The sequence below is a fragment of the Solanum tuberosum genome, unplaced genomic scaffold, assembly GCF_000226075.1.
Source record: "Solanum tuberosum cultivar DM 1-3 516 R44 unplaced genomic scaffold, SolTub_3.0 scf00896, whole genome shotgun sequence".
NCBI lineage: Eukaryota > Viridiplantae > Streptophyta > Magnoliopsida > Solanales > Solanaceae > Solanum > Solanum tuberosum.
The window spans coordinates 30,921-49,915 of NW_006239829.1; the positions used below are offsets into that span (position 1 = coordinate 30,921).

General features: G+C 30.7%; 1 protein-coding gene across 1 annotated transcript in view; it reads left to right on the forward strand.

Moving 5' to 3' along the window:
* LOC102591554 (aspartic proteinase-like protein 2) overlaps positions 1-16,307 on the forward strand; it is a 23,179-nt gene extending 6,872 nt beyond the window's left edge. Inside the window, exons 2-10 of the mRNA XM_006367712.1 lie at positions 6,824-6,992; positions 11,233-11,362; positions 11,474-11,694; positions 13,097-13,330; positions 13,410-13,572; positions 14,645-14,718; positions 14,800-14,908; positions 15,026-15,089; positions 16,249-16,307. Coding sequence (XP_006367774.1) covers positions 6,824-6,992; positions 11,233-11,362; positions 11,474-11,694; positions 13,097-13,330; positions 13,410-13,572; positions 14,645-14,718; positions 14,800-14,908; positions 15,026-15,089; positions 16,249-16,307 — 1,223 coding nt within the window. The remainder of the gene's footprint in view (positions 1-6,823; positions 6,993-11,232; positions 11,363-11,473; positions 11,695-13,096; positions 13,331-13,409; positions 13,573-14,644; positions 14,719-14,799; positions 14,909-15,025; positions 15,090-16,248) is intronic.
* Positions 16,308-18,995: the final 2,688 nt, after the last annotated feature.

Sequence of the window (18,995 nt, forward strand, 5' to 3'; positions counted from 1 at the left end):
TATTTATTAATGCATACTGATCATCTCAACCAATTAAATAAAAAATTTAGTGAAAGAGTAAAAAAGTTTGAAAAATGACAAATCATTTAGTCCATGTAAGTACCACATAGGCTGAAGAGCAGTTCCTTGATCCCGTTATAAGTCATAGGCAACAGAGACTGTTTGAATTCGGCAACAAGGGTAATTATTTGATTTTCTCTTCAATTAATATATTTGAATGTTAAACTAATATATAATGCAAATTAGCTTTTTTCATATTTCTTGCGGAAATATTTGCAAGTAATTTCATGCGAATTCGAAATTCCCATGTAATTATCTTAGGGAAATTTAAATCGGCAGGTAATAATTACCTACGATCGAAGATATTTTCATTGAATTTTGTTTTGTAGGAAAATCCCTTGGTAACTAAATTGCATGCAGATTTTCCTATATAATTCATAGGAAAATCCCCATATAATTCACCTTTTTCTAGTAGTGATTTCGATCAACTTGCTTATGCCTGTTGTTACCTACCGTAGGACCTCAGTCCACTAAGCAAAGAAATTTTAGCCATCAATTTGATACTATATAATTGCATTCATTTTCTAACCTTTTACCTTATTTATTATTTTTATTTTTATTATTTTAACCCGGGAAGAAATCACTAGTACAAGTTATAGTGTAAGGTTAAATTAGAATTGGCAATATTTATTAATGTGATAATAAGTAGTAGTTAAATATGATTCTTGTCGTTGATCTGTAATACCCTATAATAAATGCCTAGAAATAGTTCAGAAAAGCCTCAAGTCTACAGAAATTGTGGGTAGTAAATGGAAGTATGGCTCATGGAAATTTGAAAAATCATTATTTTTAAAGGATTGACCGTCATGCAATAGCTAGTTAATTTACAAATGAATCATTTAACCGTAAGCTGCATAAAAAATATGCACGTACCCTTTTTTACTTTATAAGAAAAGAGTATATATTATATCAATAAAAAGACACACAATAACTTTAAATACTAGTTCTAACTAACCTTCAACCTCACTTTTAAAAAAAACAAAAGAGCATATTAAATCCTTTTTTTCTACTTTGGGATGTGGACCACTAGTGATTCTTTTTTTGTATTTTTGCCAAGTTTATAGGAGACAGGTGCTTTAGGGTTTCGTTAGATACATTTTTAAATATCATTTCACAATACTATTTGAAGATTGTTATTTTAATATATTTTAAGATGAAATTGATTTTGATCCATCATTTTAATTTATAAAAAAATTGCAGTTCAATCGTTATGGAAAAACACATAATCTGGATGCTATTTCTGCTGGCGTCGTACAACCAACTCTCGAATTCTTCTGATGTGGTAAGACAATTAAAAACTATTCTTAGATTCTTCTAATTTTAAACCATGGAAAGGATTAAACTACTTGCCAAATTCAACAAATATTAATGGCTTTTATATATATAATTAAATTAATACACAATAATAAAATCTACGTATAAAAAGAAAGACAAAGATGGAAGAGGAATTAAAGCTTAGTTCAGTTAATGAAACTAGCAATAATAGGTTCAAGTAATTAAACTAGCTGTTAATGAAATTAGTACACAATTCTTAGTTCAGTTTAGTTCATTAAATTTTGTAACTTAACTTTCAAGTATATAATATTCTTTGAATGTTAGTTGTAACGATTGATAACTATTTCTTTGAATTAAAATATTATGACTTCTGTGGGATAGAGTTAAGCGAAACGGATTCATGTGGGACGGGACAAGAATAAAAATATGTGTTATGCGGGGCGGGGCGGAACGGGGTAAAGTCTTTGCGGGTTCATGCAGGTTTCCAGCCGGCTCCGCTCCATTGTCATCGTTGTATCGTTGTACGTTGTTGGTCCTTGTATTGTTGGTGGGCTTGGGTTTTGGTGTTGCTGAGAATTGGGTCGGTTGGGGCTGTAAAAGGCCCAAAATTAGGCTGAAAGAGAGTTGAAGGGAATGGTTAGATTTATAATCAAAGGGTTAGGTTTTGAATTGAGGATTTGACTATATTTGTTGAAATCGTACCCAATTGAAATTCAGAACTTAGTGAAATTGATTAAATTGGAAAATAAGTCTAATAATTAAATATGACGAATTAATATAATTAATTAATAAGCTTCTTAATCTTAACTAAATTAAATAATTAATTTTATTTTTCTCACATGTGCAGAAACTTAATGAATTAGTCAAGACGTCAGAAGAATACTATTCTTCAGGTATGATTTTTTGTATTATATATTATATATTAATAATAAAAATAGTACAAATTGTTATTTATAATATATTTTGCTCATAAGTAAAGTTAATATGGAAATTTGTTTATCATTAATCTGACTTTGAAATTTCATTTTAAATAGCAAAAAAGTGTGGCGGTCAAATTGAATGTGTCTCAATTGATATGTTTAAAATTCGTGAGGTAATTTGTTTGTGAAAGAAAAATAATTTGCAGAAAGATAAGTTAGAAATTCGATTTTTTTTTATCATTCTCTTCTTATCTCCGTTTTCTTACCCGCTTATTCTATTTCCTCTTTTTTTTGGGACCATTAGTTCCTTCAATCCTTCCTATATTTATTTATTTATTCTATTTCATTTCATTATTTTCTTGTTCCCCTAGTTCTTGTTGCTAGTTAAAGATTGCGCTCTATTTTTAAATAATCAAAAAGAAAAATTTTGTAAAAATATTTTCATCACCTATTTGAAATCTAACCTCTTTCATCTTTCCTTGTCTTCTATAGTAATTGTCTTTCCCTAATTAATTGACAAATTATTTAGTTAAATTTAGACTTTTAAATTAAAATGATAACGTAACAAATTAAAGAGACTTAAATACAGTAAGTGGTAGTTAACAATGAGTAATTAAAACAAATGAGTAACGTATATTGAGGAGAAGTATTTTAAGTAGTGATTTTTGATTATTTTTTTGGTTTTAATAATAAAAACATATTTAGAAGATTAGGAGAATGGTAAAAAAAATGAGAAAAAAGTTGTTGTAGTCAGAACTCATTCATGTATTGATGACCCTTGATTTAATATCTCCTTTATACTTTGAATAATTGTTGTCGCCAGTTGACATATTTTTCTTAATAAGAATAATAATTAATATTACCTAATAAAATATAGCATCATGAGTTTTTCATCTAGCATAGTGAAGAAGTTGTTGGAGCTTTGTTTCTAAACTTCTATCATTTTATTGACTGCCACAATGTGAAGAGATGTAACATTTAAAACCTATTAATAACTACTACTAATTATTGGGAAGGAAAAGGGGATTATCGAAATGAATTTTCTGGAATATAATAAAAAAATACGTGCAACACTAATGAATACTAATAACATTAATAATTAGGCGAAATGGTCTAACGGACCCTTATACTTGTACGCATTTGTATTATGGACCCTTCTATTTAATCTTTTATCAACTGAACCCTTACACTCCATCAAAAGAAGATTTTTAAACCCTCTTATCAGGTGTGTAGTTCACTCGCCTTTAAATAAATGATATATCAAATCCACGTCATCTAAATTAATGACATGTCATAATTATCGTTATTAACTATTTTTTAAAACTATTAACCAAAATTATATAATAAAATATGAAATAATATTTTTTTAATTTATTCTTTATTGTTTGAAACTCCATACTTTATCTCCCCATTCCTACCTTGAAACCCTCAAAATCTAAAGCCTTCGCCGCCGTCTTCATCTCAGTCATCGTCGCAGCTCTTGCCGGCGACCACATGTACTCTCTTCCTCACCCGTATCATCTCCATCGTACCATGGCCATCAGATCTGACCGAAAAACCTCTTCGCTGTCGTGACCAGATCCCACCCTCACCGCTTCGTTCTTCTTCCACTGACCTGCGTCGTCTCTCTCACTCCATTGCGAATTAGTGGTCTCGGTCGAGCACGACCACCGCTGCTCACTCACAAAAGCGGGAAGAACAAAGAAAAATGGACCGGACAGACATGGAGATGGCTAAAAATGGAGGTGGGCCGATTGGCCGAGGAAGAAAGCATTTTTTAGTTACTATAATTTTTTAAAAAAGTTTCATTATTTTATTGTTTTATTTTTCTATTTTTTAAATATTTTTTAACTTAAATAGGATAGTCACTCGCCTTAACGAGAGTGAATTCACGCACTTTTGCCAACTCAACTATTTTGATGCCACATAAGATTAGTCAATGGTCAGAGGGTTTGATAAATTGTGATTTATTAAGTTTAAGGGTTCAATTGATAAAGAATTAAGTAAAAGGGTTCACAATACAAACTCATACAAGTACATGGATCTATTAGACCATTTCGCCTAATAAATATAATAAATGTTGATTATGAATTTATGATTTATGGGGAAGCCGAAGGGATAATTTTTTCTGGCGGGAATTTTTGTGCGACATTAATACATACTTATGTTATTCTTTAATAAGGAGAGAATTCGACATTATACTTTAATATTTTGTAATATTTTGTCTTTTAAAATGAGGAAAAAGGGCCAAAAAAACCACAAAATAGATAAATAGGTTTCTATCCCTTAGAGGCATGTCATATCATCAAGTCTAACATTCTCCTTTATATATATACTAGTGAACTTGTCCGCGCTTCGCGCGGTCACAAAATCTTATTAAATTTAAGATTTAATTTCTGTTGAGAATTCAAATTTGAAAGTAATCAAAAAAATATTTTATGAAATTTAAGGTATTTTAATTTTTTTTCTTTCATTAGATAAAACAAACAAAATATTTATAAATTTAATCTGTAGATATTTTACAAATCTTAAATATTCAAAGAAATTAAAGTAAGAGTAAAAAAATCAAAACACCGCAAATACTTTTAGTGAAAGTAGAAAGACATAAACACGTCAACACTATGAGTCTATAACAAAAATGTTAAAAGAAAAACATCGCTATACATGTTATTTTACTTATGAAAAGTCAAAATTTTACTTAGAATTAACAAATAATAGAAAAAAAATCATCAGCATACAAAATGAGCTATTCTTGTAATATCGTCAATATATTGCATCAAAATATAAACTGCTTTAATACTAAGTATTTGCTTAAGTATCTCTTTGTGACGACAATAATATGATCAATATATTTTTTATAAGCTATAATTGTCACAAACTAAATGCTATGTATATCTAATCTCAAATTAAAATACGCAATTTAAAAGATGAGGAAATACGATTGTAACTCATTATACAGAAACATAAAAGAATTACTTTATGATCTCTCTTTACAAATCTTGAAAATATTAGTAGGCGACCTTTGGCATAGCAAACTACCTTCACTACTCTTATGTATACAATAAATATTACCCCTTCCCCCTCCCAATTACATGTAGCTTAATGTTTTAACAAAAGAAATGACATATAACAATATAATTATGCATAAATTGTAGAACAATAATAAATAATCAATTCAAGTGAAAAAGAAAATATATTAAAGTAGTGATAAAATCAGCTCCATATATTTTCCAGTAGTAGCAAGAAATTATATGTGATGTGATCATATTTTTGACAATTAAAATAGGATTTCATCATCACGATTCCTTTGTTCACTATTGTCAATTCATGTTTTGATCGAAGTGGATCCAATATTTAGAAATCATAAATACACATCTAATTTTAATATAAACATGCTACTTGCTAAGAGACTAAATGAATGAGATTTCGACCTTCAAATTGTTTTGTCAAATAATGAAGGAGTTTATAGTAGAGAAAAGGAAGAAAACAGAATTGGAGAATAGGGTGGTGTGGAATGAAAACAAAAACTAAAATAGATGAAAGGAAAACGTAGTCATTTCACAATAAAACACACACAAATCAATTGCATGTTACTGATTATACATTTAAATTGCAATATCTCTTTACAAAAAAGTTGCCATCCTCAAATTTCTAGACAAGATAATTTTTTGTTGTCTCCTTTTACATCAAACAATAATTTAAAAGCATGCAGAAAAAACTGCTATATTACATCAAACAACAATTAAAATTTGAAAAGCGTCTAGAAAGAAAATGTCAAATTCACCTCTGGATCAATATACTTCAGATTACATAAAGATTTGCTTACGGAATAGTCTCCTATCCACAAGTTACAGTGAAAACCTTGACCAACAGAGTAACTGGGACGATGCAGGACAAAAAATAGAGGATGCTGCAAAAACAAATAAAATTAATTAGTACATTAATTATAGAAGAAAACTCATTTTCCCTTATCAATGCCCATTCCATACAAATTGAATAGCCACAAAGAAGATTAGAGAAGGTAACCTTTTTTATAATTAAAATGATTTAATGTGAGCTATGAATATATTTATTAAGAGTAGAAGTTACGAAGATGAAGAGATACAAGTTATGGAAAAAAATGAATAAAAAATGTAAAATAAATGAGATGGCTTTTGGTCTTATCATATATTACATAAATAATTACTGTATTATTTTTAAAAAGTAAAAACCATAAAAGTTGAGGAAAGATAAGAGGAGACTTTTCAGATTTTTAGATACCGCTAAAAAATGGTGATGTGTAATTAATGTATACAACAAATAAATTATATTAAATTAATCAATAAGAAAGAGGAAAATTAGAAAAATGAAGGAAAAAATTCAAAAAAAATGATAAATATCTTTCCTGGCCTATGAAGCATGCCACATCACTATTCTAACATCCAGCTTTATATTATATATAGATTTATATATATAATTTTGTAGTAATATTTAGTTATTGTAATTAGGGTTATAGAGTGATCTTGTCTTGCCTGCCATAAATACTTTTTTAACTTTTATAATGTATATTTTTTAAAATTTGCTTTCAGGTATTGCGGGAGTACTCCACCTGGAGAGACTCCTGCCAGAGAATCATGCCACGACGATTGACACATTAGTGGCTAGAGACCGGGCTAGACATGCTCGGATTCTGCGAACAACCACTAGTGGACTCGTCAATTTTCCACTCAACAGCTCGTTCGACCTCAATAATATCGGGTATTTATCTTAACTACTACAATTAACTTCTTTTTAAATTAGTTACTACCGAAGTACTATTTCTTTATGTTGTTTCATGAACGCATTACTACAAATTATATGAATAAGTGCTAAGACAAAGGAGAAAATGGGAGAAGAGTTCACATTTATTTCAATTAATGTGAAAGATGAAAAATGAGAATTGGAAGGAAGGAATTTAGGAGTATGTAGAAATATGAGGATAGTAGCAAATATAGGTTAAATGAAAAAATTCATCAAAAGATGATTTGTGTTTATGGGATTTAATTAAGTTAATCTAAACATTCAAAGTTAGTATTAATCAAAACAAAAATAAATAATTACAATTCAATAATCAAGAGAGAGAAAATGATTTTGGGCCTTTTGGGCTAAATTGCTGTTGCCCTTCCGACAAGAGCAGTTACGCCTTTTCGTAAAGCCCATACTAAACCATCAGAAAGTAGTCTGCTTTGATATAACCTGGACTTTGCCTAGCTACCACGGAAAGCATAGTCAGAAGAGCCGGAAAAAAAAACCATCTTACTCTCCAGAAACATTGGGCCAATTTTAAGTCATTTTTGACATTAATGTATACATTTGTATATAACCTACTTTTCTCGTATATTAGTGTCCAAGACATATATTTGTTTCCAAGACCTGTTCATTAGTTTCCTTTCCTTTTGATGAGTGATGAGGCTGACTCGATGAAAGAGGATTTATTGGGTTCCGTCCCAACATGAAGATGCAGGGGAACATGAGTCCAATTGGACTCATTCAAGGAACAAATCATGCATAAGAAAACGAAAAGACCGTATTAGTATATAACTACAACATTATTATTATTTGCCAAAGAGAGCTAGTGCATTAAGATATATATTATGATTAAATAACCCACATTTAAGACAACATAAGAGCATAACTCATGACTAAGCGAGAAGCACTGAGTTTTAGAATTATATTTAGCCTAAGTTTTTGCCAAATAACTCCGGGGCATATAAAAAGAGTCCGGAGTCAAAAGGACAATTTTTTTTCTTCAAAAAACATAAACGACATATCAATATTTTTTAAAACCAAAAGGGTAAAATCACTCATGAGGGAGCGATACCCTTCACACACAATTAACTTTGTCTACTCTGTTAAAAAAAATTAAAATCACTACCCCAACAACAGTTTTTTGCAAAACAATATTTTTAATTAAATCGCTGGTCCAACATCGTTTATATCGAACTTGTTGAAATCGCTGCTCCAACAACGTTTTTATCGATTTTTTTTTAAAAAATACTAATAATTTAGTGTGGTTAATTACATTGGTCTACTTTCTAAAATCAAAAATTCTTTTTGATAATGCTAAATAATGTTCAAGTAAAAATTGGTCTACTTTCTAATTACATTGTCGGTGGTTAATCATATACTAATATTGATTGTTTCGTGTGGCAGTGTGATTTTGTAATTTGCTAAGAATTGATTGGGTGTTTGGGTTTTACTTTGTCATTTTTAATATTTAACCACACAAATTGTTTTTTTTTAACCAATGTAATTAACCACACGAAATAATTATTATTTTTAAGAAATCAATTTTAAATTTTTTTTTGATAAAATCGCTGCTACGATTTCAACTTTTGATAAAAAAAAAATTTATATAAATACGCTGCGGGAGCAGCGATTTTAATTTAGAAAAAAAAAAACAAATTCGACAAAATCGTCGTTGGGGTAGCGATTTTAATTGAATTATTTTTAGCGGAATCGACGGAGTTAAATATGTGCGAAGGATATTGGGGCAGCGATTTTGCCTTTTTGGTTTAATAAACATTTGATATGCGTTTATGTTTTTTGAAGAAAAAAATTACCCTTTTGGCTTCAGACTCCATATAAAAAAGGGAGATAAATATCATATTTCAAGCTTTTGAACTTTAAATAGAAGTGTAAGCAGGCTTCTTAAGATTTTAGGGTAACACTTCAAATTAAACATGAATTAGTATATAAGAGTAGCACTTCGAGTAGATTTAAACCATAACTCATAAGACAAATCAAATATGAATATGGGTTTGAACTAAGCTAGATAACTAAATAAAATCCAAGGCGAAATCAGAGGACAATCAAACACATAAACTGTATTCTATATTGGAAAGCCGAAATACCAATCTTTAAGCATAATAAAGCTACTTGGGACATTAAGAAATAGAGAACCCAAAACAGAGAAATATAAACATAAACTAAGATGAATACAATAACATTTGTAGGAGTTTCTCTAATCGATAACCATCACATAAGAGCTATAGTGATGATACAACGATCTACCTCACGCTGCCAGCGCATCCTATACCCGGCCAAAGGTATAGGACCTGAACTGCCTAATGGATCCACTAGTCTATTGCGTAAAGGATTCATCTAAAAAGTATGACCATTTTCTACCCATGGTGGCTACATGGTTTTATGGTGACGTGAGTTATCTGAACTCATGCTCTTCCCCATTTCGGTGTTCAATACTACTCCCAAAATATGCTGGCTCTTATGTTTTAAAAACATACTTCTTATGTGATTTGAGATTAGTGCTCAAAAGCTTAGCTCAAAGGCTATCTTGGAAATCTCAATTTCCCTTCTTGCTTCATTTAGAAAGCTATTACTCTTTTCTGAAAACTAGCTCGAAGGCTCTTTGGAAATCTCAGTTATCGTTCTTATTAAAATGTGAAAACATTTTTAAATCTCTTTGGGAATACATAGCCCCCATATACTTCTTTGAAGAGAAGATCTTCAACTTTACATCTTTACTGAACTCAAAACTTAAATCTTAAAACAAAGTTAAAACATTTGTGAAAGACTTTTGAAAACTTTAAGAACTTATATTAACTTGACTCTTGACTTTGACCTTAACTGCTCTTGACTTGACTCTTAACTAATCCTTGAATTGAATTATGGATTCAAGGATTAAGATTTGGGTTTGGAAAGATCTCATGTTGTTTAGGAATGATTCTAGATAGCTAAACATGAGAAAAGATCGAAAATCAATATTTGAAGGTGGATTTGTGACGCGGAGGCATAATTAAATCTTGGTTTTGAAAACGTCTTTTTGAGGCAGAACACCTCGTGTCAGCTTCGCGACGTGAAGCTGAAAATTCAAATCTGGGCACTAGGCGCGCTGCGTTGCCACCCCTTAATTTCGTCAGTCTTCTTCGTTTTCCAGCCCCAATTCACTCAAAATCGGTTATTTTTCTTAAATCACTTTTAGATATAGATACCCAGCAAATGTACCTAAGAACCTAACTCAAAACGACTCTATAATGTGACGTAACAAACTCAGAAACTTCCCAACTCAAGCAAATTCAAGAACAATATATGAATTCAAGAATAAGCATCAAGTTCATCAACATTCAAACACTTTTAGGACGAATCCAAACTGAAATTAATATGCTTGGCACGTCGGAGAACGATCCCAACGTTATGCGAGCCTCACATACCTGGTAGAAGCAAATCCTTGGCGAAACACCAAGTTCCTTGATCGATCTTGATAAATTTGCCCTTTTTTCTTCTTCTTCTTTTCTCTTCTCCTTTCTCCTTAGCCCTAGCGTGAAATCTCAAATTCTTAAACTGACAAAAATTTGATTTGACCCATATTAAACTCCTAAAAATGGATTAAAATAATAGGGCAATGAAAAGACTAAAATACCCCATAAAATTCTGGATTTGACATTTCCTTAATCCAACAGCCCAACTTCCAAAGGGCATAACTCACCCATACGAACTTGGAATCGGGCAAACTTGGCGGCGTTGGAAAGATAGATCCAAGAGCTTTCCAACTATATCTGAAACTACACCTAAATCATTCTGAGCTAGTAGTTATGGTTGCTTGAAGTTGACCAAAAACTCAACTTTAACTTACTTACAATTTTCCAGATTTCCTTATACTTTCCAAAAATAACTATTTCCAGATTTTAAACTTCTTTCTAGTTGCGAGATGTTACAGCCTAATTCCAACGGCGTTAATTTGGGCGTTAAAATGTTGCCCTTTTGGTTCTTAACTGAATTTTATTGCCTTTTTGAATTTTTCGATAAATTTTCTTGCCCTTTTAGCTCCGGACAAATTTAAGAAATATTTTGATAATTTAACTTTACAGTGAGAGTTTTTTCATTTTTAATATAATACAATGACTTTTATTATTATTTTTTTCATTTTTAATGTCTTACAACCAATGTTATTGACCATTGTATTTTACTGACTTTTTTTCATGTTTTTATACAATTCTAGCATATATTATACAAAAGTGAAAGTGGGATCACCTCCCAGAGAATATAATCTATTGATTGATACCGGGAGTGAGATCTCATGGATTGCATGCAGTTCTTGTGACACTTGTCCTCGGACCAGTGAACTTGGGGTAAAAAGAAAACTCATTCTCTTTTATTTTGTTAGTTTCATGTACTAATTATGAAATAGAAGTTAGTTTTTTTTATAAAAAAAATTTAACGTCATTATTATGTTCTTGCAGGTCAAGCTGAACTTTTATGATAGTGGCAACTCAACAACTGCCACTTCCATTTCTTGTTCAACCCGTGGGTGCGAATGTACTAGGACAAACCGATGTGGTTTTACCCTGAGTTACATGGACGGAAGTAGTACAATAGGCTATCTTGTGTCCGATGTTTGGCATCTGGACACATTTTTAAGCACTTCGTCAACCTCTAGCTCTTCAGCACCAATCATTTTTGGGTAAGTAGTTTTTTTTTGGTGAATTTTTCTCAAGTCATTTTAGGATATCATATAAATTTGAAAGAAAGTACTGTATAGGGGGGACTTGGTCATAACTTTCGTTACAACATAAAAATAAAAATGACATCCTTCAGAAAGAGGGAACATGAAGCTAGAAGAAGCCTAGAACTATAGATATTCCATCTTTCGAAAAAATTAAACAAACTATACAATTAACTAACAAAATAATTTAGATCTATAGGATTAGGGTAAACTAGTAAATAAATATTTTTTATTTATAATTTAATTTTTAAGGACATGTAAAACAGAAACATGATAACTGATATGCAAGGGGGAACAAGTTTAAAAGAAAAAAAAAAGGAAAGATAAGATTTTTTTAGTTTGATCTATATAGTTTTTAAAGTTCAAATTACGTTCCTATCAATGCCTTCTTTTTCTTATATACAATATATACATTAAAAATGTACAAAAAATTCATATTATCTATTGTTGATAGCATCCAAATTCACTTTACAAACGAAAAAGTATACACAATCACATGTAATATAATTTATGTTTTGGGATCATGTCCCCATTCAGGTCATGGTCAGGGTCGGATTCTAGTTTGAATGCAGGTCTCATGTCGTGAGTAAGGGTTAGGTCCCGGATCAAGTATCGGGGTCGTGTGTCGGATCGGTTCTTTAAGCTATTTGATTAAAAAAAACTTTATTAGATTGAATAAAATTCTCAATTATGTTGGGACTTGTCCATTCATTTTATTTCAAAATAAAATAACCATCTTTAAAATTTTCAAACAAGTTAAGCTTATGAGATAAATAATACTAAATGTAGATTTAAACTACTCAGTAACTATGAAGAGATGTGCAATATTTCCAAAATTACTCTATTGAGCTTAGATTTATCTAATTTAAACGGTTTAGTAAATAATTAAATGAGCAAATATTTTAAAAAATAATTATACGAACAATAAACTTGATAAACAATTTCAATATAGCGGATAAGGAAGTGAAACAGTAATAGAAATCTGGGCTTCTAGCCCAAATTTGAACAGTCCAGGGCCCAGGCTGCTGCTGCTGAGGATTTGGGCGTTGGCCCAATTTCTGTTATTAATTTTAGGACTCATCCATAATCTATGTTATGTTATTATATGATAAAACTAAACATTACATAAATAAAGGAATTAATTATTTACACATACTTGGAACTTATTCTATGCATCAAGAGTGTTAAAAAAAGAGTTGAAAACTAATTTTTAACAATTCTGAGGAAGGAAGAAGACTTCAAATAAAACTTAAGATACAATATAAAGTAATGTTAAAAGAATCAAAGCAGTGAACATGCATTTCTCGCAATCAATCAGATGCAGTAGGATGCTAATTATGTTGATTCGAAATAAAAACAGGTGCAGTACCACTCAACTTGGTAGTCTGGTCCTGTCAGACAACGCAATTGATGGAATTCTCGGGTTTGATCGACGTAGTCTTTCAATAATATCTCAGCTTTCTTCACGTGGAATTTCTGGCAAAGTATTCTCGCATTGCTTGAAAGGAGAGAGCGACAATGCAGGAGGAGGTATTCTAGTTCTCGGTGAAATTCAGAATCCGAGCATGGTCTATACTCCGCTAGTTCCATCAACGTACTTATAATTTTATATATATATATATATATATATATTTTCAAATGTAAAATAGAATCTAATTTGTCTACTCTTGCAGGGAGCATTACAATGTGGATTTGCAGAGCATAGCTGTGAATGGAAAACTTTTGCATATAGATCCAGCAATATTTGCAACCTCAGAAGATCGAGGAACTATTTTTGATTCTGGAACCACTCTGACTTATCTTGTCGCAGAGGCCTACGACTCTGTTATTAGTGCGGTAAGTATTCTTCCTCACATTTTATTCATTCTAAAATAAATATATTTCCATGCTATGATGCACTACTAAGAAAATGCAAATTAGTTTTCTAAGAAATATTTTTGAAAAACAAAATTTGATGAAGAAAATATACGTAGGTAGTCATAATTACCTGGCAAATTAAATTCCCTCAGGTAAACTACACGGAAATTACCTGCGAATATTTCATTTTCCCTGAAGAAATATTCGCAAGAAACTTTTGATAGAAATTCCGTGAAAAAAAGAGACTTTTCTTGAGGATTTTTGCTATAGAAATAGGTTGAGAATTCCTATCGTAAATTTCCAATAAATTTGTAAGAATGATAAGGCTTGATTAGAAGTTAAGTAGGATGGTATTTGAAAATAGAATTAAAGAACCATTTTTATTTATTTATTTTTTTAAAAATAATTATAGGAGCAATAAACTTGATAAACAGTTTAATGTAGCAAATATAAAGATGAAATGAAAATAGAAATAGAAATCTGGGCTTTGGCCCAAATTTGAACACTGCAGGGCCCAGGCTGCTGCCGCTGAGGATTTGGGCGTTGGCCAAATTTTTGTTATTAAAAAAAAATTGTAGTACTAAAGTCCCTAAGTAATTTCCTTGGCAAATTTTCAAGAAATAATCTTTGAATAAAATTACAGCAACAAAATCCCCAAATAATTGTCTAGGTAATAAAATTCTCAAGTAAAGCTTCAAAAATTAATTTCGAGGTAAACCTGCATGCATTGTTACTTGGGAATTCCATGTGAATTTACATAAGAAATAAAGATTTTATATTTTTATTGATTAGCTACGAAATAACCTATGAAGATGATACTTGAATAATATTTTTCTCAATTAATTTCCTAAAAATATTGGGGTTTAATGACATCAAGGTTTGCAGATTTACTTGAAAAAATCATATCTGCATGTAAATAATATAGAATTAAGGAATTTGCAGATTTTCGCATGAAAATTTTCAGAAATTATCAACAAAAAAAATTCCTTATTTACTAACCATTGAATTTACTAATTCTCTCAACTGTTCTTTTTAACTTATTTATTTACAGATAAATGTTGCTATTTCATCTTCTGTCGAGTCAATCATGTCAGGAATGACTCCATGCTATCTAATATCTTCCAGGTTAATGTTTTATATTTCGATAAGTGAATATTTAATTCAAATTATTAAGTACCTAATTGATTTCTTTGGTGACTTGAACAGCTCCCCAAATAATGTAACAGAGATCTTTCCTCGAGTTACACTAAATTTTGCTGGTGGTGTATCCATGGAGTTAAGACCAACAGATTACCTCAGTTTTACAGGCGCTTTTGTAAGTATTCAAATCTGTATTTATAATTTGAATTCTTTTATGTAGAGGTTATATTAACCATGTCACTTTTTTATGTAACTACAAAGATAAGTTGCTTTGTTATATGTGTTTTAACAGAAAAATACTTCTCAGTGGTGCGTTCTCTTGATAAAAAAAGCTCTGAGCCTGACAATTTTGGGAGGTCAGTTTCTAAATAATAATTATTTTTCGTATTTCATTGCTTAATTTAGTCTTCTAATTTTCTAGTTGTTGATTAAAACAAAAACAATATTACTTCTTGTTAGCTGTGATAAACAAAGTTGTTTGTTATGTCATGATTTTATGATCATTTAGAAAAATCACAAATGTTGTAAGTAAAACAATTTTAAAAAAAATACTTAAAAAAAGTCCGTTACTTGAAATGTTGAATCAGTGAATCGTTGGGCCTTTGACCGAATTTTCATCCTTATATTAGATGTATACCACATGTATACCGGCTGTATATAAGCTCTTTTGCACCTGTGTTTTTGCCTTCCGAGACCTCTATTTCAGCTTCCATTTCACGTATATCGTCTTTCTTTTGACCTGCACACACGAACACACTGATGGGGCTGACTCAACAAGGACCTTGGGCTTGACCCAACATAAATGCAAAGGAGGACTCCAACCGAGGAGGTTCACACATGAAAATAATAAAGATTAGTAAAGGAAGAAGAACATAACCATTAATTCAACATAGCTAAAATCAAAAGTAAGAATGAATTTATATCAATCATATTAGATCTATTCTAGGAAGTTAAGCACCTAAAATCCAAATTCTTGAACACACACAGGAAATCAAATACAATTATAAGTGTATCAATTTTTGTTATCCTAGTCTTTGTTCCATGTACTAATAAGAAGCTAAATAATAATGAGCTAATCATCACTGATACATAATAATTAGGCTACGATGATAAACTTACCTAATTTTTTAAGGGACGTGAAACCTTATATAGTGACAGCTAAATAGAAACGGAAGAAGTATTGTTGTTGCTGGGCTTTTTAGTAATATGGGTTGGACTGCTCCATATTATATTGTAAGAATGGACTGAAATTGGTGTTATTTTGGTCCTGAAACAAAAAGGTTTAAGATGAGTAAAAATGGTTAGATTTTGCATTAGGAAATGGTCATATGAATTTCAATTATAGTTCATTGGAGTTAAGACCTTAGTCAAAATTGAATTAATTAGTGAATTCATCCAAAAATTAAATAGGAAGAATTAATTAATTAGCGAGCTTTCTTTGTTGATTCCCTAATTGTATTTCTTGCATTATAATTTAGGTTGACACTAATTATATTCCTTTCTCTTGTTATACAGATATTGCTCTTAGAGATAAGAGCATTGTATATGATTTGGCTCACCAGAGAATTGGTTAGGCAGATCAAGATTGTAAGTAAAATAATTTTAAAATATAATTTTTTGACATTATTAAGTACTTATGAAGAAAGAATTCTTATATTATTGATCATTATTCACATTTTTTTTAATTTTATATATATAGGTTCATTACCAATGAATGTGTCCATATCCTCCGGCGTAGATCAATTCATGAATGTTAGAGCTGTACTCTTTCATATACTCTCCATGCTCTTATTTTGGGGGTGATAATTGGTTCTCATTTGTCTTATACCCAATATTTATCTATTGTATTTTATATAAATTATGTTATAATGCAAATTTGGAAATTGGAAAAACGTATTTATTGGTTGTAGTTACGTGTGGTTATTACACACATACATTATATATCATCAATAATTGATGATTACACTGGCCGTGCTAAAGTGCACACTATTTATATATGCAAAGCAGAAATACATCATTGACAGCAGTGATCTGATTCTTCAAAGTTGTTGTTATAGCCATGTGGTGTTATGCTTGACAATCATTTAGGTGTCCAAATTTATCTTGTATTCGTGTGACGCCAATCTTGATGAAAACCTGTAGAGACATTAATGATGGGTTGCTTGTTAATTGACATAGAAGTGTCTAAATGATGAATGTAGAGTGTGTAGTAGCAGTAGAGTTGGGTTAGGTGTGCGCCGTACCTTTTTAAAGCATCAACTATATATGTTGTGTATATTCTTGATTTTCTTAAATCAAGATTTGCGAGAAGACAATGGAATATATGCGGCAGAATGAGATATTCTTTGCTTCAAAAACCTCTTTGGAAAACCAAATGAGATGACAAGAAGATGATAGTAACAAAGCTGTCTAAATTATAACTTCCATTAACAGAAAATCATCCAGTACTAAACCATGAATATGGTAATCACATACATGTCAAACTCTAGTTAATCATACAAAGGGAAAACATCTCATTGAGCTAAAATCAGGTAGAACAACGATACTTATCGAAGTCGAAATGCAAGAACAATAAAAATGTAAAGAAAGTAGCTAAAATCAACCTTTTCCTTTTTTCTCCTCCTTTATCTACGCAGAATTACTTCTTTTCGCCCGTGAATTGTATTTTCTCTTTAGAACCCCTTGCTCCTAATCTTGGCTCCGTCTCTACCGAGACATATATATATATATATCACTAAGAAGCAGCTCAAAAGAAAACCGAAAGAATGAAATTTGATTGAATTTATGTAAATAAAAAGTATCAATTTCTGTAAACTACAATATCAGTTTCCAAACAACTTTAGACTTCAAAGTTCGGAGAATGGCTAATAAAAAATCCTCTATTATCTTCTCTTTCCACAATCAAAACTTTATCAATCCATTAAATTAGATGCCCAATGTGAAACTCACCCAAACAAACGAAGAGGATCTAAGAGATGAAGGGGAAAGAGTGAATTGGAGAGCAACAGAAAGAAGTACTCCCTTCGTTTCATAAAGAGTGACCTAGTTTGACTTGACACGAAGTTTTAGAAAATAAAGGAGACTTTTAAATTTTGTGGTCCTAAATTAAAGTTATGTCAAATGTATTAAATTGTCATTCAATCTTGTGGCTTTAAGTATGCCACGTGGAAAGCTGAAATTAAAATGTTACAAAAAAAAAAAATCTTTTTTAAACAGACTAAAAGGGAAAATAGGTCATTCTTTTTTAAACGAAGAGAGTAACAAAAATAGCGTACCTAAAAATCACAGGCTGGAAGATACTTCAAGTGAGAGAAAATGGAGGAAAAAATAAAAAGATCATTGAAGAAAGTGAAAAATACAGTAAAAGAGATGGGGAAGACACGTAAGAAAATGAAATAAATTGAATTACATGGAGCAGACATGGTGATACCTTTTCTAAACTCCTTCTAATATAGTAGAAAAAGTAGAAAGAAAAAGAAATTACGACTTATAATTATGTAGATTAATGTCAGGGATTGGGGAATTGTAGCTGATTTATGTCTACATCGTATTGTATTGTGTTGTATTATACTGTATGTATGTCATTCGATATCTAACTAATTAGCTCTTCAAACTTTCTTTTACCTCTGGAAGCGTGCAACTATGAGTCATTAATTAGTTCTGTATACCATAAGTATTTCGTCTCGGGTTTTACTTGTATAATAATGGAGAGCACATTGAGATCGATTAATTCTTGGCGTTAGTAAAATAGGTGTATTGAGTGTTTACATCCCTACGTTATTTAAATAGGGCGAAACGTCGGGATGACTCAAAAAATAATCAATTAATTCAATTTTAAAAGAATTTTAAGAAAATAAGAATTTTAAAAGAGTCGCCACCTAATTTTAGGAAAAACTAGGAAACCAATTAAAAATGTCTACGAAACCATAAGATTCTAAGTAAGGGGTTCAAGTTATTTCGAAGAGAAGGTGTTAGGCATCCTTCGAAATCCATAACTGTAGGTCCCGACTGAATTCATTTTTTCAAATTGAGAAGGATGTAAAAATATTATACAAATATAACAAACATGCAATATACACAAGTAATAAAGTAAACAAGTAAATATGAGAAACGATCTAATATTTGTCTATCGTCAACAATATACATAATAATGAATATAAAATTCAAACTTTATTCGAATGGCTTCGATGAGAAGTGAGTTCGGAGTACCTGTAAAAACACTTAGTAAAAGTGTTAATACTAAATAAATATGACTAAAAATA